This window comes from Dinoponera quadriceps, unplaced genomic scaffold (genome assembly GCF_001313825.1).
Source record: "Dinoponera quadriceps isolate SergipeBrazil2010 unplaced genomic scaffold, ASM131382v1 scaffold3579, whole genome shotgun sequence".
Classification (NCBI taxonomy): Eukaryota; Metazoa; Arthropoda; class Insecta; order Hymenoptera; family Formicidae; genus Dinoponera; species Dinoponera quadriceps.
This window is the reverse complement of record NW_014557637.1, coordinates 59,259-81,308: the sequence shown is the minus strand read 5'-3', so window position 1 is coordinate 81,308 and position 22,050 is coordinate 59,259. Positions and strand designations below refer to the sequence as shown.

General features: G+C 46.2%; 2 protein-coding genes and 2 non-coding genes across 8 annotated transcripts in view; 2 read left to right on the top strand and 2 right to left on the bottom strand.

Annotated features, from left to right (window-relative positions):
* LOC106749321 (serine/threonine-protein kinase S6KL) overlaps positions 1-22,019 on the bottom strand; it is a 66,227-nt gene extending 44,208 nt beyond the window's left edge. Inside the window, exons 1-8 of one of the 5 annotated variants that reach the window (XM_014628655.1) lie at positions 21,988-22,019; positions 20,894-21,080; positions 20,626-20,720; positions 20,264-20,531; positions 20,084-20,168; positions 19,909-20,016; positions 19,669-19,827; positions 19,401-19,489 (exon numbers count right to left, since the gene is read on the bottom strand). In XM_014628655.1, the coding sequence (XP_014484141.1) occupies positions 19,401-19,489; positions 19,669-19,827; positions 19,909-20,016; positions 20,084-20,168; positions 20,264-20,531; positions 20,626-20,720; positions 20,894-20,950 (861 nt within the window). In that variant the 5' untranslated portion in view covers positions 20,951-21,080; positions 21,988-22,019. Of the gene's footprint in view, positions 1-19,386; positions 19,490-19,668; positions 19,828-19,908; positions 20,017-20,083; positions 20,169-20,263; positions 20,532-20,625; positions 20,721-20,893; positions 21,084-21,506; positions 21,614-21,987 lie in introns of those variants that run through there. The other 4 variants (XM_014628653.1, XM_014628654.1, XM_014628657.1 and 1 more) reach the window with 4 other exon arrangements.
* On the top strand, positions 7,289-15,241 carry LOC106749320 (fibrous sheath CABYR-binding protein-like). The gene is made up of 3 exons (XM_014628652.1): positions 7,289-7,616; positions 12,986-13,505; positions 13,975-15,241. Exons 2-3 carry the CDS (start codon positions 12,996-12,998, stop codon positions 14,911-14,913), a joined length of 1,449 nt encoding a protein of 482 aa, XP_014484138.1. The 5' UTR covers positions 7,289-7,616; positions 12,986-12,995; the 3' UTR covers positions 14,914-15,241.
* On the top strand, positions 18,869-18,942 carry Trnan-guu. The gene has a single exon. It is a non-coding gene; the product is annotated as a tRNA-Asn (tRNA).
* Positions 19,213-19,284, bottom strand: Trnaw-cca. The gene has a single exon. It is a non-coding gene; the product is annotated as a tRNA-Trp (tRNA).
* Positions 22,020-22,050: the final 31 nt, after the last annotated feature.

Sequence of the window (22,050 nt, the reverse complement as noted above, 5' to 3'; positions counted from 1 at the left end):
TAAACGAGAATCACCGGTCGTTAATCGAACTCGCGCGAGCGCATGATTGCCAAAGGTGAATGAAGAAACGTATCGCGCGTCTCCTCTCATTCTGAGAGTTACAACGGCAATTATATGCAGCGACGACGTACGCGAGATAGAGCGTTGCGCATCGGAGCCTTGTAAGTCATTCAGATGTGTATACAGAATGGGGCGATAACTATTGGTCATCTTGAATATCTTCGAAACTATGAGAGTGAGAGAAAAATGTTTCTAACAGAAATTATATAGTATAGAATACGGTCATCTTATGGTGGTAACGCTTCTTTTCATCGCTGTGAGCAAAACAGAAAAGGCTAAGAAAAAATTTATTGCATCTTGCAAACGCATCGATGCACCAATGTGCAATGATTAATATCAGCAATCGATTTCTCTCGCATTACGTAGGATGGTAGAAAAGTGATGTTATCGAAAAGTGATTACTTTATTCATTTCATATTTTATGCTGAGAAATATCAGGATAAGAAGTAAAATGTCTCGGGAAATATTCGTTTTTCTTAGCCTGATACTTATATACGCAGAATGAACACAGGAATCGATATATGCTAAGAAAACTATATGGTTCCATTAAAAAAAAAAAAGCAAAGATGACCTTCAGATCTTGGAAGCTACTCCATCTAGAAAAAAAGCGCTAGCAGCACAAGACGGCCGCTTCTACCGAGACATTCAAGGTAGCAACAGCCTCACCTTACACATGTATCGGCGCTCGGGTAGATTAACGACAACCGTAAAAAGGAATTCTTCCAATCGGACGCTCTCTCGGAGTAAATTAAAAAGGCCCACGATACTTGATGATAACTGAAAGCTCGGCGCGTCGCTCGGCGCAGCGGGTGAGAAGCGCTCCTAACGATAAATAAAACGGCGACACGGCCGATCGATTTCCCAAGGATCCCGGCGTGTCCCCGACTGTCTCGCGTGTCCTTTAAGAATTCAGTTTACGAGAATTCGTCGTCGTAATAACCGGCGCGCGGGGTCCGCGAGTACAAGCTCGTTCGCGCGCACGCGTTCTCGCGAATTAAGCGCGAGCCAAGCGTCGTTAAAGAAGCGTGAGTAACGCTCATAACGTACCGCGCGAACGTTACGACGTTTTACAAGCGATTGTTACGGATCGTTCGCGGCGCGCTAACGACAGGTGCGATCATCGGCGTTCGGCCGCGGCGGCCTGGCCGGCGTCCTCGACGCGCCTCGTGCCGCGATATTGCTGAAATTCTCGTCGCCGATTCATGATTTTTACTTATCGGAGGAGATACGTTACTTTTAGTTATTTTTATTGATTTCTTTACTTAACACTTGTCGCAGCACCGAATGCACTTCAGAGCTCAACGATCACCGTGGACCCGAATACCTCGGGCTGCCGTAAGTCAATCGATGAGAGAAGTAATTTTGCGAAAAATCGAAGAGCCAAGTGGACCGAGATAAACGATATCTGATTTATTTTAGCGTCCGCTAAAATGCGTGAATGAGTATACACGCCCGTCGTAACAGTTGATGACCATTGCCTGCGTCGAGATTGTAAACCGAAGAAATTCGTCAGACGCACAGATGCGTTCATAGTACTTCAAAAGTTAAACAGGAAAATATCCCTTTGGCGCGATGGATAATGATAAACAAAATAAAGTACAAAAAAGAAGAAAAATACAAAAGAGGAAGAAAAGAAAAACAGAATTTAAAAATTTATAAGAGAAAAGGGAAAGGAAAAAAGAAATTTTTCGCCAAATTTTTAAATTTGATACGAGCGATTTTCGCAAGCAAGGCGGTGTGATGGAAAAAGTCCACCACTAGCCATTTTAATCCTTTAAACTGCACAACATAGACAGACGCACTTCTGATAAGACGAGATTCTTTGAATAAAAAAATGTTTTTAAGATGAATTTTGACCACTTCTCTCCTCTCCCTCTCCCCACAGCTTTAGACGGATAAAAATGTATTTGGCGATCCAAAAAACGAAAGATTATATGTATAATTTATGTTATATTTTTTAGATAGAAATCTGCTCATTTTATCCATCCTCCTTTCCGCAAGCTTTCCGTTTCGCGTCGGAAAACGCCGAGTCGTTGAAAGATAACGAAACCATCATGCCTGACAAAAGTCAAGTGCGCGACGTCGTCATTTCCGCGGACCCTTTCGACGCGTATCGCGCCTTTTCTCCTTTTTTATACGCGGCAATAAAGATCCGACTCTAAATGCGCGCGCGTGCGTTCACGTGGACGGTGCTGTCCTTGATGCGCGTGCTGGACTGTGAAAAATCGCGTCTGTGCCAATCAGCATTGTGCACGAGGATGAACGGGTAACAGGACGAAGGAGCCAAGTGGCGCGGCGGATCGATTTAACGGGAATTTCGCGTACCCGGACTCGGACTTCTCCGCGTGTCAGCGCGACGAATCCTTGCGCGGAAAGAGCAATGCAAATTCTTTAGCTCGGTTCTCTCGCAATCACCCGGGGACTTTCGCTCGCACGATTTAAGTACAGAAAGATGTAACTGCGTCATTGCTTCTCGCGTGTTTTTCACGTCTCTTGTTGTTTGTCCGTTTCTACATTGTAACAGACGGATCGATAAGTTCAACGTAACACGCAATCGACGTTCTCCCTTGATCAATGTCGACTCTCACTTTTCAGGCTTACACTGGGCTGGCAGGCTGAAAGAAGTGGTCACAATTCGAACTTGAATTATATTGTTACCAAAGACTATATTTAACTTTTTTTCAGGTGGATAATCACGAGTCCGAGATCGGAATTACAAAATTAAAAATAGCGGATCCAATATAGCAAAGCAAGATATAAAAAATAGACGTATTTTAATATTTTGTGTTGTATATAAAATAAACACTGTTGTACTAATTTGTGAATTTTTTTTGTGAAATGTATAAAAATGGCCGAAAACTATAATATATTCTAAAATAATAAAATATTATTTGACTATCGGTTTATCGTCAAAGTTCTGAGTGTGATTTTTTAGTTAAAATAATTTAGAACCTAAAAGAACGAAAAAATTAACAGATATTTTATTTTAGTATATATAATAAAATTAACGATTTTCTTTTCAAATCTAATTAATCATACAAAAAAAGTATATTTAAAAAATTCAAATGTTTACTACGTGGACAGTAGTTATACAACCATCATGCAACTTTGGAAAAGCTGCAAGAAGAGCTGCATATTACAATACTCTTTCATATCACTCTCCGAACCGAATCCTGACTACTGTTTTAGGCTTGCCATCCTATAAAGCTGCCTCGTAAATTAAAAAAATGATCACACCGGCAATATTTACGCGACTCTCGAAGAGAATCCTTCGGAAAGTCTTCGATAATTCTGTATACTTCTAATTACCACTTCCTCATACCATCCGGGTTATCCTTGTCCTAATTGAATAATTTAAATAAGATATTCGTTCTTTTGCGCTCGCAGCATCCTCGTCGTCATCGTTTGCCGTGCGCCCGTGTAAAGACACTCTCTGGAATTAATAGACAAAATTCGCGAGCGTCGACGTGACACGCGGCGGAGCCGGACGTGGTTCGCAATTAGTGCCGTTAAAGAGACAACGCAGAGGAACGAGCGGCGCTTAGAACGTCATAAAAACATCGCACTTTTTCTCGGAGAGCCACGATTATGCCGCAATCATCGGCATCGCGATAATTATACCATAGAGTCGAATCGTACCGGGACTTCCAGCGGCGTATCTGCTATTACGATCTCCTTTTATGCAATCTTATGAACGAATAAGATTAGTAAGCTTCGAAGAAGTATTGCTGTTTTTTTTCTTTTCTTAGCCGTCCATGAGGGTAGTTAAAATAAGTAGTTAAGATAAGCAAAAAGGATACTGTGTGTTTACATAAAAGACTCGAAGAAATAAAATTCCAGAAAGATATTAACGAGTAATAGGAATTGTATTGTGCACGGTAAATCAATACGCCGTTTATTCGAACAAAGCTCGAAAACGAGATGACTGAGTCATTTGATTTGAAAAATTGCGATTAGTCACTGCCATCGAGCGGGCTCTCGCTACAAGGAAATCGATTCGCAATTCGCCCGATAATTGGCGGCCGAAACGAAGCGCGATAGTTCCAAACCCGGTTTACGGACGCACAGAGGGCAAGGTACAGTCGCACGTAGAAACACGTTAGAGAATCTACTTTTTCGCGAACGGCAGTTTAATAAAAGCGTATTATCGTAACGGTACCTAACGGTTAGAAATCGCCGGTTGTAAAGCAGCCGCCGTCGCCGCCGCCTCAACAACTGCGAGAATCCAGGAAGAGAGTACGTATACCAGTATGATACAAAACGATGTACCGAGAAGAGCGCCGATAAGTGTCGAAGAATGTTGCGCATTCACCCGCGGGCGGAGTTCTATTCTTAGCACTCAATGGCGAAGCTAGAAAACACTCGAAATTTACGATCTCCGAGTATGACATCGCACACAGTGGCTGAATCTTATTTGCATATTTATTTGTATAGAATTACGGGAAAATATTATCACTTCAGTATCTTCAATACTGAGAAACCCACTTAGTCGACTGAAATAAAATTCTTATTTGGATAAATAAATGTTTTGGTTGTGAGAACGAAAGTTTGGTTCTCTAAACTAAAGATTTGGTTCTCTGAAACGAAAATGAAGAAAAGTGTGCTTCAGAAAAAAAAGTTTGGTTCCCATAACTAAAACATTTATTTATCCAAACAAAAATTTTATTAAAATTTACTCGGCTGCTCTCAAATTCCCGTTTTTCTTTTTGTTAACCGTAATATTTTAACAAAAATCGGAGAGCAGCACCTATGTTCTGAAAGAAACATTTTGCGACTCCGTACGCACTGTTTCTTTCACAATAAACGCAACACTATTATTAACCTGGTCTTTCGTTTCTGACAAATTTTTTGACATTTTCTTGATGGGTATTACGTCGGGAAATTATCTGATGCATGATAGAGAAGCTTTTACCATTTAGATATATTGTTTCTCCGCAGACTGATTCGCTTATAATGCGCCTGCAATCGAGATAGCTGGCTAGCTAACTATTCAGCGAGCGAGCGAACGAACGAGCGAGTGAGCAAGGTGAGGTCATCGATCTCGGCGTGGATAAGCCAGATCATCGCGAGATCGAGATTGTGAAGATAGTTAATTACCCACGGGCGTGTCGGCCGCGAAAACCAAGCGCGAGTGTAACGGGTGGCACACTTCAAACGATAGAAAAAGATATTTTTACAGAAACGGGGGAAAGGCTATCGGAAGAGCATCACATTTCGATCGGACTCGTCGAGTTTCCTTCATCTTTTGATATTACTCGTGACTTACAAAACATATATTACGGGTAGTTCACATTAGCTACCCACGCGAATATTACTCAAGTTAAAGCCCATTGAAACTCGACGAGAGTCGGGTGAATTTAACTTTGACCGACAAGACGCGCGAGACTCAATTAAAACTAGTTTGACAACTCCTTGATTAACGCCGACCTTGGGCGGGAACTCCGTACGGGTGCACCGCGGCTCCGATAGTTATTATTCGGCTGTGTATCGACATTCTGGCGGATGAGCGATTTTCAATGGGGGAGTCACCGCCGTATCGACGCGTACAGAACGAAACGATATGTAAACCGACGGTTTACATAATAGTGGCCATGCATACACGCACCGGCGCGTGTATAGCACGCGTGTGCGACTACTCATCGAGGAGCGCTCGATGAGTCACTGCGACCAAGAAGATGGAACAATTTAACCTGGTGGTCGCACACACGCGATTTATCGAGTCCGTGATACATTCGTGTTGCGTAAAATGCTCCTCTTTAGCATCCCAGCAACGATAGGAATCCCAATAGATCTCCGGCAAAAATTCGTCGCCACTCGCGGATAACGCGAGAGTCACGAGGAGGATCCGGCCACTTGGGAATAAAGAACGAAATAGACATTGTTTGCGCACTTTCGGGCGTTTAGGTATGTTGGACACGCGCGAGACGATTCGTTTACGCTCATTGAAGGAAGCGCCTCCGTGACGAATGAGAGAAAGACACGTAAGTACGGACGATGTGAATTTTAGATGACGCGAAGATCTGTCCTCAAGTGAAGAGGAAAGGTCGTTCGAGAGGCGGAAGAACCAACAGTTTGATCGCTTAATAGACGTCTCCCGAGTGTACCCAGGAGATTGCTCTGAGAAAGTATTATCCGAACCAACGAATTCACGCCAAACCGCAAAACTAACAAGATTCTTCAGGATGCGATAGAGCATAACGTGCCCGTTGAGGATCTCTCGGCTGTGTAATTATTTTTTTATCGAGGCAGTCCCTCGTTCTTTTGTTGTTGTTCTATTCACTGAAGAATAGAGCGTTTTTGCAGTTAGCTTCCTTCTCGACGGGCCAATTGCCCGTCGAGAGAGCTCGAGAAAAAGAGAGAAAGAGAGAGGGGAAAAAAAATTAACGGTCGATTGATCTCTTTTTAAATGTAATCAAGGTCGCTCGGCCTCTGTTACAGCCTGATCAGCCCTGCCATTGCACTTCCGCTCGACATATTTGAATGGTCCCAAATGAATGCTTTTAAAACACAAACGCACGCGACACGTCATGCAGGTACGCCGGCTGAGCAGGTGCGTCCGTCCTCAACAACGAGCAGCCGAGGTACCACACAATGAGTAGTACCGATCGTTCAAAACTCTGAAAGGAGTTAATGCAATGATTCTCCGGTTCTACGATCAACGCATCTGCAGGAATCCAACTCGCCTTTCGAGTTTTCCATCGCTTTCCACGGAGAGCAACCTCGCGATCCTCCTCACGATCGTCCGTTCGCCGCAGAGCACTTGATGCGCGATTACGACGGACAAAAGGCTCAAGCTCGCCCAAGGCGCGACGAGCAGTGGGTCAGCAACACGAGCCACGCCGCGCGAATCCGTGAACCCGACATCGAAAATCTCATCGGGATCACGAGGCGCAAACACCGGGCGTAGACGGCGTGGGCCGGAGCGGAAAAGAGCGAAGGCATCGGCGAGCGAGCCGCGAGGCAGAAGCGAGCGAGCGAGCGAGCAAGCGTGAGAGAGAAAGAGAGGCGGCAAGAACAGGGAGCGGTGTAGGAGGAAGAGAAAGAGAGAGGAGGAGATGGAGAACAAGGAGGGAGGATAAGGTAGGTAGAGTCCAAGAAGGGCGGCGAAGAGAAGACTAAAAGAGGGGCCCCTCCCGGTGGCTCAGGCGAGGAGGGTCGGGGCCCCCTTGCACGATCCTGACCGCCAGCACGGGTGGGTAAATGGGTATATAAGCGGGGCCCCGGCGATTCCATCTCGACACACGACCCAACCTTCATCCCGATCGCCAACGGTCCTTCGCAAACGAGCGTAATCGCACGCGCGTGAAAAAAGAGAAAGACACAGAAAAAGAGAGAGAGCGAGAAAAGAGAGGGAAGCCCCCCGCGTCACTCCACGAGTCCACTTTTATTCGTTCTTCGCACTCCGATCAATCGCGCCGATCGACAGTTCGCGCGAACGGTGAGAGAGCCGATTTGACAGAGAAAAAGAGGAGCAAAAGGAGCCAAGGAAGAGACCGCCGTGCCCGACGCCGACTCGTCTGGCAAGAGTTTCCCGATTACGGAGGAGAGAGCAAAACGTGAGTACCTTTTTTACGCAGAATATTCGTGAGCAACCCTCCCTCGAGCGAAGAAACTCCATCCTGAGACCCGGGGCTCGGGGGGGGATCGCGTCGTTGCGATCTCTCGACGGTTGCGCAACGACGAATCTGCCGAGTCCACGGATTTAGCCGAGACCCGCCGCCTCTGTCGAGATACCTGTCTGTCGGCGGGACCGGAGTTTCTTCGTCGAACGTCATCTGTATCTCATAAACGATCGGACGTTGACATCGCGAAAGAGAGAGAGAGAAAATCGGACCCGAATCGTCCACGCCCGATGGTCGACCGCGTACTCGATTGTCTGACGGAATCTTCCGACGCACTTCATCGTCTCAATTAGCGATCAAAGACGACAAATTCCGGCAGAATTTCACCGAGATACGCCGTGTCGTTCGCGCTCCGGTCGCTTTCCTCGCGTCTCCGCCAACCGTTTTCACGCTTCTGCCGCGACAGTCGAGACCCGGAGGTACAGGTAAGATCGCAGGTGACGGAGCCACCGGGCGACAGTCCAGCCGAAGTCTCGAGTCGGAGTGACAAGTGCGGTCGACAGACGCGGTCGGTTGACTCGAAACGATCGCTCGACTTGCGCCTGTGTGCGGGAGACTTTTATCGAGACTCGCGCGGGGCTAGCCGCGGACTTCTTTCGCAATACGCGTAGGACTCGATACCCGAGAGTCTCGCCGCGCGGCAAAGAGACAGTTTTGAAAGTGGAGCGCGATAATGCCATTGTTCGCCGTCCGTTGGCATTCGTTCAATTAGCCGGGGCGCGGCGGGATTTTCGAAACGGATGATAAACGCTTCGGCTCCGTCGCTATCAAACGATCGGCTCGCCGACAGCTGAGCTGTCGTAATCGTAATCGCGCTTCCAATTCGCACCGGTTCGTTTTCGTACGAGGGAACGCGATCTCAGAGATCCAGCGCGCGTTATGAGAGAGAATGAGAAACGACTCTCTCCCACGTTGCAGCCGCGTCGCTTGCACGTCGACTGCACGAGTTATTAATTCGTACGAATGCAAACGCGTGTCTGTCTGTCTGTCTGGTTATGACGTGTACGAAACGGGCTCCTCGCCTATTCTATGTTAATGAAGGACGACTAATTCACGGGCGGCTCGGTGTTTCACGCTTCTCAGGAAAGAAAACGCGTTTCGTCGTTCGCGTGCAAACTGCAATTCGCCTCGCCTCACGTCGTCATCATCGTCGTCGTCCTCTCGTCGTCGCCGGTATATATAATTTGTAGATTTCTCAAGTATCAACCGCGCGCGCTTTTACACAATTTCGCGCCCCCCCCCCCCTCGCGCGCTTCGCCGACCCCTAATTAGCCGGCTTAATCTGTCAATCTGCGGAGTACCTGCGCGGCGAGGTCGCCGAACGACGACGATGTCTCACGTCTTCCTGCAGCTTTCTTTTCGCAATCCACGAGCCTCGATTAGTCCCCCGCCGCCCCCTGTGCTCGTCCTCCACGTCGCGACGTCGAAGTGGATCATGGCGCGCTCAGGTCGGACGCGAGCGGATCTCGCGATTTCGTCCCACACGAGCGAAACTTCGCGAGTTCGCTCGGACCGAGGCAGTTTCGATCGGAGGAGCCTCGCGGCTTCGATTCGGAACGTCGCTCTTTCAACGCGCCGCAATCGACAGCCTCGTGGAGCGAGAAAAAAAAGAGAAAGAGAGATAGAGAGAGCAGAAGGCTATAATCATTGACGTTGAAGCGCTTGATGGTGCGCGCGACTTCTTTGTGGTACCATTATTACATCTCTGATGATCTTGATGAGGTAATCGGCCTCCATCATCTTTCACAGGCATTTCCTGCGTCTATCGACCTGTGTCGCCTTTGTGTCGGCATTCGCGTCGCGATTAGCAGCTTTAGCTCTTCCTCCGCGGATTTCACGTTTCGATTCTAACGTTCCCGTCGTCGTTATTACTTCTTCTTCTTCTCCCCGTCTCTCCACTCTCCCGATCTCTTCGAGGATTGCGCAGAACGGAAGGTCGTTACGTCGAACGCGAAATCGGCGTGACATCGGCATCACCGGCAACGACGCAAACACGCATCGACGAGTACGTTCTCACGTAACGGCGTATATAGGAAATAATTAACGAAACGTCCGTGATGCGCGGATAATAAATCGACGCGTATGGTACTTGGAATTAACTGGCAATTAAGCCCGTTGCGACGACGCTGCGTGTATCCGGTGCAATTACATCCGCGCGTGATTTCGCGAAAATATTTGGACAATTGAATTTCAGCCGGCGAGTCGAGAGGATACGCGAAATTTCACGATTCCTCCGTCGCCGGCTCGGTTGACGGTTCGCACGAGAGCCGGCCTTGTGCGAAATCGCAGTCGGAAAGGCATTTCTGCGCGCGTTAACGCCAGTAGCCTGTTGTTGTCGGTAGTTAACTCGCGCTGACGTGAGCGAGCGAGCGCGCGTTGCAATTTGTATTGTATAATAAGCAGGGTCGAAAGTGAGTCGGCGAGCTCGATTCACTTTCTCGATCGCGACACAAGGTGCCTTCGACCGACCGATATCGGTGATATCGCGGCGAGAGAAGGAACGCGGGCGGCCGGCTTCGCAAGAACGACCGTTGCAACCGCCGGCTGCAATTGCATTGCCAAACGCGAACTCGCGCCGTAAAAAACTGGACCGTTTTGCCGTCTCCCGCCCGTTCACTGTCCCGGCTTACGCCTCGTTGTTCCCGTCTTCGTCGCCACTTCTCTCTCGCCATCCTTCTCGCCTCTCTCGACCGCCCTGCGACGCATTCCGGTTTGCCGCGGCCGCACATTTTCCACGAGCCGTACAACAGCCGACCGACGCTGCGTCGTCAGCCCCTCCGTTCTACTGTGAAGGGAAGCGGAAATTCCCGCGGCCGAAGGCTACCGAAATCTTACTTATTCATTTATTTGTTTATTTATACACGAGAAATATTCCTTTCGTATAGTAGTTTAGATGTCTTACATAAGCAGAGATTTTGTAATTGTGGACGTTTATGTAAGTACAGAGGACTCCATTAATGCTGTCCCCTTCCCAAGGCATAGTGACAGCGAGAGTTTCCAATCAGGATCATTATTTGCGCATCATGACTGTTGATAATTTGATAAATCGACAACGATCCTCCAAAGCAGCAGTCAAGATGCACGAATACTACAAAAATAACGCACTTTAATCGGAAATTTTCAATGTTTTTATACGTGCAGAGAAGAAAGAATTAGCTCCCATAGTTGCATACTAGCTGTCCATATAATATAACTGAAATTTAGTTGCCCGATCTCGTTTTTGTGGAAGCTAATTCTTTTTTTCCCGTATACAATTATAGTCATAAGAATTAGCACAGCCAAAAACTAGGTCTGATAATTAAATTTCAGTTCTATCACACGGACAGCTAGCTTTTAGCCGTGAACGCTAATTTTTTTTTCCACGTAGAGAATGAGAAAGCATTAATGGGGTATTCTCTACTACTAGAAAAAAAAAGGAGAACAAAATTATATTTTGCGAATTTAATTAAATCCGTTCACGACGAGAATTCTTCATTGGCGCTTCGCCGAAAACCCTTGGCGAGATATCGCTTCGCGATCTGTAATTGAACGCGAAGGTGAGATTAGAACGTGACCTCTGGCGACGACTTTCCATTGAGTTGGTTGATAAGAAAAAAACTGATTAGTCGATAATAGTCGCATAGTAGAGCGCGTCGGAACAAATTGCTTCTCCGTCGCGGTGATTACGCTTAACTCGGGCGCTAATGATCGCCGATCGAGCGCGTTGAGCCGATAACGCGTAAATACCGCGTCGTTTGTCTCTGATTTTATGCGCGCCTACGCGCAAAACAGTCCGGTGTTTCATTCGCGCGGCGTGGCGGGCGACGCGTTCTGCGACGCACAGGTAAGGTCGCGAGGCGGAACACTTACGTCACACCGTGTACATTTCTTATTCATGCGCTTTACGGAGTATAAATATTATGTAGAACTGCGACCTATATCTCGGAGAGTCGATCTGTTTCCGGTACATATACTCAACATCGCTACAAAATTTGTCACCCGATACTTATCATAGTCCACTGGAAGTTTTGCAAAAAGAACAGAACGGTCCCTGAAGTGTAATTAACGACGAGCTAATGTAATCACGCGTAACTGGAAAACTATCGATCTTCTTGCCGGCGGATCTTCGGGACAAACGAGTGAGAATCTACACTGAGAGAAAAAATATCTAAAAACTAAACAAATATTTATTCGAGGTTATTGATCATGTATTTACCTAATACACTGAGGGAAACATTTCAAAAAGTTTTCCAAGTGAGCAAATATGCATATTTTCAGAACCGTATACGGGAAAAGAGATGCCGTTGAATCAATAGAATTTTCAACAGTACGCGCAATTGGAGTAAATCTTCTTGATTCAATAGTGATATGATTGAAACTAATACTTTAATTATTGAAACAATACATAACATAGCAGTTTTTATGATATTTGCCATTGAATAAGAAGGTTTACTCCAACTTTACGTTGCTGTTGGAAATTTTATTTGGAAACTTTATTGATCCAACGGCATCTTCTTCCATACAGTTTTTTTTTTATAGACATACAATTTTGCTCTTATTCTGTGTATATATTTAAATGAAAGAATATTTAGATTTAAGTAAATATTTTATTAGTACCCTCACATTATAATGAATAAATATTTTTTATTCTCTCTAGATATCCTTATTATTTTGTTTTTATACTAAATATTTTCAGTATACCGTCGGCATTTTTCACGACGATCCTCCACGGTGTATTTCTTTCACGTATCGCGCATAGAGGAATGAAACGCGCGCGTAACGAGCGCGAGGGGCACGCATCCTGTCATTAGTTCCATAACGTTCGCCTTATTCGGTGCATTCGGTTCAATGTCACCCGTCCCTCTCCTTCCTGCCGATTCTCTTGCAGCAGCCCCGATGTTAACATCCACCCAGCAGCGCGACCTCCCGTTCCTCCCGCCCGGCCCGATTCCGCGCTCTTCGTCGCCCATTAACGATCATAGCCGTCGTCCTTTCGTCTCGCGACACCTATCCGCGATCCACGATCGCGTCCATTCATGCGCGCGTCTCGGCCATTCAAGACCTCCGTTCTTCTAACTGGAAGATTGCGCATCTCAATATCTCTCTCCGACGTAGCTACAGAACTTTGTTGAAATCGTTAAGACAGACTCGAGAATCCCTCACGAGGACGACGACAAAGACGATTATCATACCTCGGCTGGACGTTTCGAGTCCTCGCGTAAACACTGGCCGATATTTTTTACAAAACCGACCGTTCAATTTCATTGACAAGGCGACGTGATTTATCGCGATGCCAACACCTAAAATCCCATCTGATCTTGCAGATACATCACGATGATGAAGTTCAGCGTGGTAACGATGGTGTGCTTGTTGGGGCTGGTCGCCGCCATGCCGTTGGCTGACCACGAAGGCCACGAGTCGTCCCCGCTGGTTCCTCTCGATGAGAAGGAGGCGGAGACTCTGAAGGCGGAAATAGCCGCAGCGCAAAGCAGCGCGCCCGCGGAAGCGGCGCCGGCACCACTGCAGGCGGCACCAGCTGAGCAGCCCGCCGCGGTCGACGCACCCACGCTGAGGAGCAGTGAGTCCTCCGAGGAGACCCAGTCGGCCGAGCCGAAGAAGGAAGAGTCGCAGCAACCGGCACAGCCGAAAGCGGTGGCCGAAGATGCTGCGCAGCCCAAGTCCTCCGAGGAGCCCCTCGAGGAGAAGGAGGAACCCAAGGTGTTGGCTGCCGAGCTCGAGAAAAAGGAGGAGGAGTCCCTGAAACAAGCGGCTTCCGAGGCCCAGGAATCGGTGCAGCCCGCGCCGCAGGAGCAGCCTGCCGAGGCTCCGACCGAGAAGAAAGTGGTGAGTTTTTTGTTTTTTGAATTTCCGCTTTCTTTTCTTCGACGAGAGCTTATGGCAGCATTAGGGATAATACCGTTCGAAGCTCCGAAACTTCGGTATAATTCGATACGATGAAGCTTCGAATATTCGAAATCAAATTCGAAACTTCAAACTTTACTCGAAGATTCGAAATATTGAAGCTGTTAATGGAACTAATTTTGGAGAGTGCAACAAAATGCTGTGCTATTAGAGAGTATCGGTTTAACTCAGATAACATTAAAACGTCGTAAAGATGTCTTTTAGATAATAAGACGTCTAAAGGACGGCTTTGAGACGTTTTTCCGACATAGATATTGTTTGAGTATTTTTAATTCAATTCTAAGATTTGTATTTGTCTAGTTTAAAGCGAAATGAACGAAGAGAGCGCAAATAATAAACAACAAATCTCACTAACTTTATTTTATTTAACTTAAAAACGGCCGTTTTCCAGGACGTTACCCAAGTGACTTACGAGGAAGTGCTCCAGGAGGAAGCTGCCGAGGGCAAGAGCGCGGAGCCAGCGGAGGCAATTGAGAAATCGGCGATCGCTATCGAGAAGACCGACGCCCCCGCGCCCGTCACCGAGATCGTCAAAGAGGACGCGAAGGAAGAAAAGAAGCTGGAGGAGCCGCAGCCGGCCCCGAAGAAAGAGGAAGCGGAGGTGCCGGCGGTCGCGGCCACCGTCGCCGAAGAGAAGCACGTCGAGCAGTCCGCCGAGCAACCGAAGGAGGCCGAGGGTCACTCCCCCGCTCACGCTAAGATCGAGGACAAGCCGGAGCGCGTGACCCGCGACGCCGAGGAAACCGCAGCGCCTGTTTCCGCGCCCGCGCCAGCCACCCCCGCCGCACAAGAAGCGAGCCAACCGCAGGAAAAGTCCGCGCCGGCCGAAGCTGAGCAGACTCCCGCGGAAGTGGCCAGCAGCCCGGCGGAGGAGCCGAAGCCGGCCGAGAAGAGCGAGAAGAACGAGAAGCTGGAGACCGCTGCAGCCGAGCAGCCGGCCGTCAAGGTCGAGGAGAAGGTCAAGGCCGAGGAGAAGATAGCCGCCGAGACGGTAGCCGAGCCCGAGAAGGTGGCGAAGAGCGCCGAGACGCCCATCCAAACGGCGGAGGAAGCCGCGGAGGAGCCTGCACAGCCAGCTCAGCAGGAGCCAGCTAGCCAGGTCAAGCGGAACACGACGGCGGCGAAGGCCGACACGAAGGCTGAGGAACCATTGGCCGGCCAGCAGCAGCCGGAGGCTGCCAAAGACATGAAGGAGCGCTCCAACTCCTCCGAGGAGAACAAGTCCGAAGACAGCAAGGAGTCCAGCGAAGAGGAGAAGTCCGCCGAAGAAAAGGACACCAAGGCGATCGAGCAGACCAAGGCGGAGTTGCTGCCGAAGCCCGAGCAGTAAATCTCCCCGGCGCCCAGGTGGATCGACATGAGTAACCTCAAGCGGCAGCAACAGCAGCAGCAGCAACAACACCACCAACATCGCGAAGAAGAGGACTGCTCCTCTTAAGATCGGGACGAGCTCAGGCATCGGCACTCCAGCTACCACCGGGAACACGTGCACGAGTTCGTCGCGAAACGACAGGAGCGAGAGAGAAAGAGAGGGAGAGGAAGAGCGCGTACGAGAGAGAGAGAGAGAGAGAGAGTGTGTGCGCGAGAGGAAAGAGAGAATGTGAGAATGTCGGGATGCCCGAGAGAACAGGAGAGCGCGCGGCGATGAAGAAAAAAAAGAACAAGTGTGAAAGTATCTCAAGTGTGAATGAGAGAAGCGCGAACGAGCGACCCCATCGACACGATCGATCTTTTTTTTCTCTTTGTGGTAGGGTTGTCCGATCACACACTTCATTAGGCGCACTACGATCTCCGGTAAGCGCAGATCCTCGGGGATCCCGGGGTGAGCGCGTGTTGCCGAACGCCGGAGGACCGAGCGTACGAAAGACGAGGACGATGTTTCGCAACCTTGAGACGCGCCCTCGAGACTCGTTCGCGACGTCCTCTGACGCGACGGGAACACGTGGTGGCCACCCCGGCGGGATGCAGCTCGACCCGCTCCGAGCGGCATTCCCGTTCGTCCCCGTGGACACCGCGATCTGTCCGCAGGGACGAACCCCGTCCCCCCGAGCATCGGTATCTCTCACCTATCCATCTATCCCTAACCCAGCTCCAATCCATCTACCTATCCTCCGGACCCCCCTACGTCTCATCTTAAACTGACGCACTACTACGCCCATCCCGATAAACTAGTAAGTAGCTCGACTCTGTCTTCTTTAGAGATACATGTGTCATTATTATTATTATTATTATTATTATTATTATTATTATTACGATTTAGTACCAGTACCACTATTATTATTAATATTATTATTTGTATTATTGCTATCTCATCATCGTTATAATAATAATTATTATTATTACTGTGAGACCCCGGTAGCGAATTTACTTCTCGTGCCGACCGCCTATCCATAAATCACGCGACCGGCGAAATCGAAGAAAAGGGATCGAATAATTCAAACTTCACACGTACAGTTTCGAAGTTTCGGAAAAAAAACCCCGTTTTTTTCCATTTCTTCGCGAATTTTTTTTGTTTCTTATCTTCTTTGTGGAAGAAAGTAAAGTGGTAGATTTTAACCAAGCACGTGTGAATTTTTCTGTTCTTGAGACAGAAACCGAATAAATTCGCGAAAAAATTTGGGAAAACGAGTTTCTTTCCGAAAATTTAAAACTATAGAGTATAGTCGATCACAAGAAAGTTTGCAACACTGTTTCTTGGCAAATTCCGGAACGCATTTCGTGCCCAATAGGAGAATTTATTTTCTTCACGTACGTACAATTTATGTTCGCTAATCATTTATTTATCTTGGCTAATTCCTCGTGTGTCGATCATTTTCGCTATAATTGCAAGATCATTTTTTGGCGTAATTCTCAGGAGATACGTTTTCTTACTGGACACGAGATGCGTTGCGAAACTCGTCAAAAAGAAAGTGCCGCAACCTTCTTGGGACTGACCATACGGCGATAATTACTATGCGTCCGCTCAGTATGTACACGAACGGACGCGAGCGGGAGTGTGCTTCGATTCGTTTAAATGTCAACCGCGCCTTACGGGCCGCGGATAATTCGCAGCGTTAATCGTTTCTCATGTCGAAGTCGAAACGTCCATGTTGCTCGGGTTGAAAGTTTCGAGTTTGCTGAAGCGCGATCCCGTCCGGTGAGCGTACGGAGAAAGAAGAGGTTCCACGAGAGAGCCAAATGTTAATTGCGAATCTAACCGTGCACGTAACGCGGACATTTCGCGAGGATGTCGTGTTTTACACGCGAGCGCTGATGAGGTCTCGCGAGTTCGTGCCTCGCAGCCTGCGTTACGTTGCATTGCGATGCGATAAGGCGCATTGCAGCGGCGGTCGCGTGATTTTTCAATCAGAACGCCGCACTTTTAGCGTTGCAGAAATGACGACGACTGGCTGTCGGGTGGCGCGGTAATAAGTTAACGAGTGAGTCACGAAGAGCAGCACTTATGTTCCCAACGGCAGTCCATGCCGTATGTATGTGTCCACCACTGTATCAGATATGATAATCGAGGGCTTCCGCCAGCTGATAAACATCTTCGCACTCACCTAACACGAAATAACAAGGCACAACGAGCGCGCGCACCGCCAGCGGACTAGATGGTAATCCTCCGGCACGACCCTTTAACCCTTTCATATCGCGCCCACGGATCGCTTACGCACGCAATAAGACCCGGCGAGATGTGTCTCACGAGTCTCGGCCTCCTCGGGGATCCCGACGGAGGTAACAACTTTGCGATTCTCGTCGGACGCCCTGAACGCGCGATCGTTTTCCCCGCGAGTGGACACGGTATAAAATTTTCTGTTGAATTTAACACACTTCACATGCCTCAAACGGTTTACGCAATTTTTGCGTTAATTTAACACAAAGTGAATATGTTGAAAAATAACACAAATGACACACGTCAGAAATTAACAGAAAATTAATCCTCAACATGTTAGCCGACACTAAAGTATGAAATGTGTTATTTTAACGATTACGCATATTGAATATCGACTCAACATAAAATATATTCGGATAACATGAACAATATATGCTAAATTAACACACGGGTGTGTTAAAAATTTAATACAAACATTTTAACAAGGACCGACTTTAATACAAGTACAAAATGTTTTTATCATAAAATCGAAAACGCGCCAAGTCGTTATCTCATTATCATGACGGGTTTATCGTGATTTTTTGCTTCGATATATAGGTGCAACCACCGATTGCGGCGGCAACGTAAAAATAGCAATATGAAAATAGCAGCAAACGTGGCGATGTAAAAACAGAGCGATATAAATAGAGCGCAGCGATATATAAATAGAGAGCGGAGATAAGAGAAGAGACAGAAATTTTGAGAAATCAAGTAAAATGTTCGTCAAATTCATAATCGCTTGGATTCTCACGGCGCAACGGCCGTATAAAGGGTACGGTAGACTTGAGGGAAGTCGGAGGATTATCCGTCAAGGGATCATTCATCAGAGGATAGCCTGGAGATTAATCCGCGCGATGTGCGCAGCCCTCCATTCTCGCATACAGCCCTCCGTTCCCGCAACGAATTAGTTATCCGCAGAGAATGCACTTGCACAAGACTCGTAGCGGTCGCGAATGCAACGCAATTGCTCGCGAATGTAACATCCGCGTGCGGTCCGCCGACATTTCTCTGGCTGACACGCCGCGATGCATCGATTCATCAAAGGGCGTGCGAGCAGCTCTATCGCGCGACGATGCGCCGAGTAAGAGTAAAAACAACGGCACGAGATTCATAAGGTGAGTGGACCCGGCAAAATGTCAAGGCGCGCAAGAGAGAAGGAGAGTGTGTCGCAACGCGCCGCAGCACACGGGATTGTCTCGCTTTATTGTACCGAGCCGCATTCTCGTCGCGTTAAAGTTTAACGTTAGATACGACCATCCCATTGCGACCATCCCTGAGCTTCTGGAAATTCTCGACACTGAATCCGGGGCGAGTTCTGGCCGTTAAACTTGGCTAAAATTGCTAGATTACAAATTTAAAATTCTTACATCGCAAGGCTGAAATTGTTAAATTACAAATCTGCCGAGCGAGGTAAAACCGAAAGTAGAACAGACGATCTGATTTCTCGAGTTCCTCTGCCTTGAGTTTTTCTCTTCTTCGAAGTCTGAATCCTCGATCTGCGGATATCGCGTAGTTTCAGCTGTTTAATCAATTCTAATCGTCCAGCTGATCATAGTCGACTTTAATCGATGTTTACGGAGACTGTTCTGCTAGGATAGAACGGCTAGATGATCGCAACAGTAGGTGCATTTGAAGGAAAGAGGTTCTCAGTGCCTCCGTGGCGCAATCGGCTAGCGCGTTCGGCTGTTAACCGAAAGGTTGGTGGTTCGAGCCCACCCGGGGGCGTTATTTTTTTGTTTACTCGTAAATTTTTCGTACTGATGCAATAATTATTGCATTTTTGTATACTAAAATTTTAAATAAAACAGCTCTCTATTTCCTGATATATTTGAATGCCACAAAAATTCGGTCATCAAGACTCGAATACATCGTTTCGAAGAATAAGAGTTTAAATATAATAAATGTGACAAAGAACGATTGTTGTTAAGTTAATTGATCATTATTATATCGTTTCTGTGCATGACAATGAAATAAGTAAAAAAAAAAAGATGAATTTGACCCCGACGTGATTTGAACACGCAACCTTCTGATCTGGAGTCAGACGCGCTACCGTTGCGCCACGGAGTCTTGTGATGTTGCTCGCTCCTAGTACATTGATACCGCCAGTCGTACACTTGAAAAGAAGTATCGACGACGAAATCGAGAATTGCACTAGAATATATAACTTACTATCTACCACATACTTGATTCGTGAGCAAGAAGCAGACTAAGACACCGAGCGACCACCAGTCGACTTCCTGTCCATAATACTCCTTCCTTAATATTTCTGGCGCTGAAAAATGAACATATCATAAGCTTAATATAAATGTTGCCAAATGATATAGGCGTGCATTTTATTTTGTTTTGCACTTCTACTTAATTCCTTCTTCAAGCTGAGTATAGTAATATATGTGCAATATAATTGCATTTTTATTAAATTAAAAATAAGCCATGTGTATTAAACGTGCTTACCCATGTACTCAGGCGTTCCGCAAAGTGTATTAGTCCTTTCTGTGTGTTGCAACCATTTGGCAAAGCCAAAATCAATAATTACAGCATGGCCATCCTTATCCAGTAGGATGTTTGTTGCCTTTATATCTCTATGTGTTATTCCAGCATTGTGTAGAAAATCTGAATATAATGCATGTATAACTTGATATGCCAGATTTTATATTACTGGTAAAAAATTATTGAAATTATTGAAATCCTTACCTATAGCTAAGGCAACCTCAGCTACATATATCCTAACTACATTTTCAGGTAAGCATCCATACTCCTCGACTAGTGAATATAATTCTCCACCAGGAATATAGTCGGTCACTGGAATAACGTTTACTCAAGTCACATGCTTAAAAAAACTGTTAATGCTATGATAATAAATACATACATATGTACAGTGTTTTTCTGCCTTGCCATCTGTGAGTAGAATTTACTATGAAAGGATGATGCCCAACCATTCTCTGGATCGCAACCTAAGCATTGAAATGTCAGATCTCTTATGTATTTTATCCAATCAACAGTATACTGATAAAAGTATTATTATTTTCAATCTGCCTGTTAAATATACCTCTTGTTTAGCTTGTATAACAGCATTTTCAGCAACAATCATTGCTTTGCTGATAACTTTCAGTGCAAAGACTTGACCGTTGTCCTGTTTCTGTACTTTATAAACCTTGCCATAGGCACCTCTAGCTATTACATTTAGGAAAATATATCCTGTCTTCAAAGGTATCTCCTTGATTGGGAATTCTGGCAGAAACATTGATTGGAAACGTGGTACTGGCCATACTGTTTTGGAAGATCCATGAGTATCCTGTACAGTGCCTGCGGTCCAGCTAAAAATAATAAACATATTTATAATCTCAAGATCTAATATTAAAAAGTTAATATTGAAGTATTTTGTAATATATTAAACATTGCTTGAGTTACCTTTTATGGGAAGCACGAGACCAGGATCTTCCTCCTTCGTTTGAGGTCTGTGTTGTTGTGACGCAACTTCCACCAAGTAAATCACTAAGGCTATACTGTAAATGTAAGATTCACAATAATATCTTTTCCATTTTTTATTGATATAGCTTTTTTATACAAGGTTTCTAATATACACTTGGTTGCAATAAAGTTATGCGACAGAGTCTTGTATAATGTTATAAATATTTCATTAGAGGTTAGGAATTTGGTTCAAATAAGAGATAAACACCTGACTAGCATATTTCTGATGACTATGATAGTTCCTTTTGGCGTTGGAATTTCCCATCCAAGTGACGGTGTTTCCGATTGATCATCGGTTTCTTCATACAACGGACGAGCGATAATTCGAAACCAGCGCTCCTTCACACGTCATTCTGCTGTCAGACCGTTTCAAGTTCAAACTCCAGGCATGCCGCCTACTAGTGCACGAATGCAAGTGCGCGTTAACATTCATTATTAGACATGCATAATCGCATATTACGACGCGCATAATTACTTTATTCACCACATTCAAAAATGGCCGTTACAGCCATCTTGGTAAACACGATCCAACACGTTAACAACAATCAATCGCGGAAAATAAAACCATCGTACTTGAGATTGACAGGTCAAAACGCTACACCACATTACGCTCTAACAATAATTTCACTAAATTTATTATATAACGAACGTTCTGCGTTAAAATGTTTCGCGAGAAATTGGATTTGCGGCGAATTCGAAAATGATCGTGCGACTCACGAAAATGAATGTATAATTCATGAGCAATTTTCCAAGTCAAGAACGCAAATTACTAAACCACGAGACGCTTTCGAAATCTATTTGTTACTAGTCTATTTTAATACCTTGTGCGAGCATATGAAGCATTTTCGATCCTATCAAAATGTTCGAATTGCACAGGAAGAGTCCGCGGACACGTCCTTACGCGGTGAGCGCCCAATTGGAAAGAACGATGGCGCAAAATTCAAACGACAATAGATATTGGGTCACGTGAGCGCAGTGTCGCCACCCGCGAGTGAACTAAAGTTGAACGATGAACAGTAACTTTCTAGCGACTTATCAGAATATTTATAATTTTATTGGTCAATATTTAGTGAATTTGCTACTTTTGTAACTCCCATTACGTTTTGAGATACACAATCGAGCTCCAGATCTGTATATATAAAACTCTCAAATTCATCTTCAGATGTTGCACGGATCATTTCATTGGCTACGAAGCATCTGAAGATGAACTCCAGATTTTAAAAGTAATACCCGATTATGAATGTTAACCTCTTAGTTCTCAACAAGACGTCTCGCATGCGAAGCTGCCCGAAGGAATCTCACCCTATGCTTTCCGCTGTTGAGATGAGCTAAGCGTACTCCCACAGCGATGTAGGGAAACAGAAG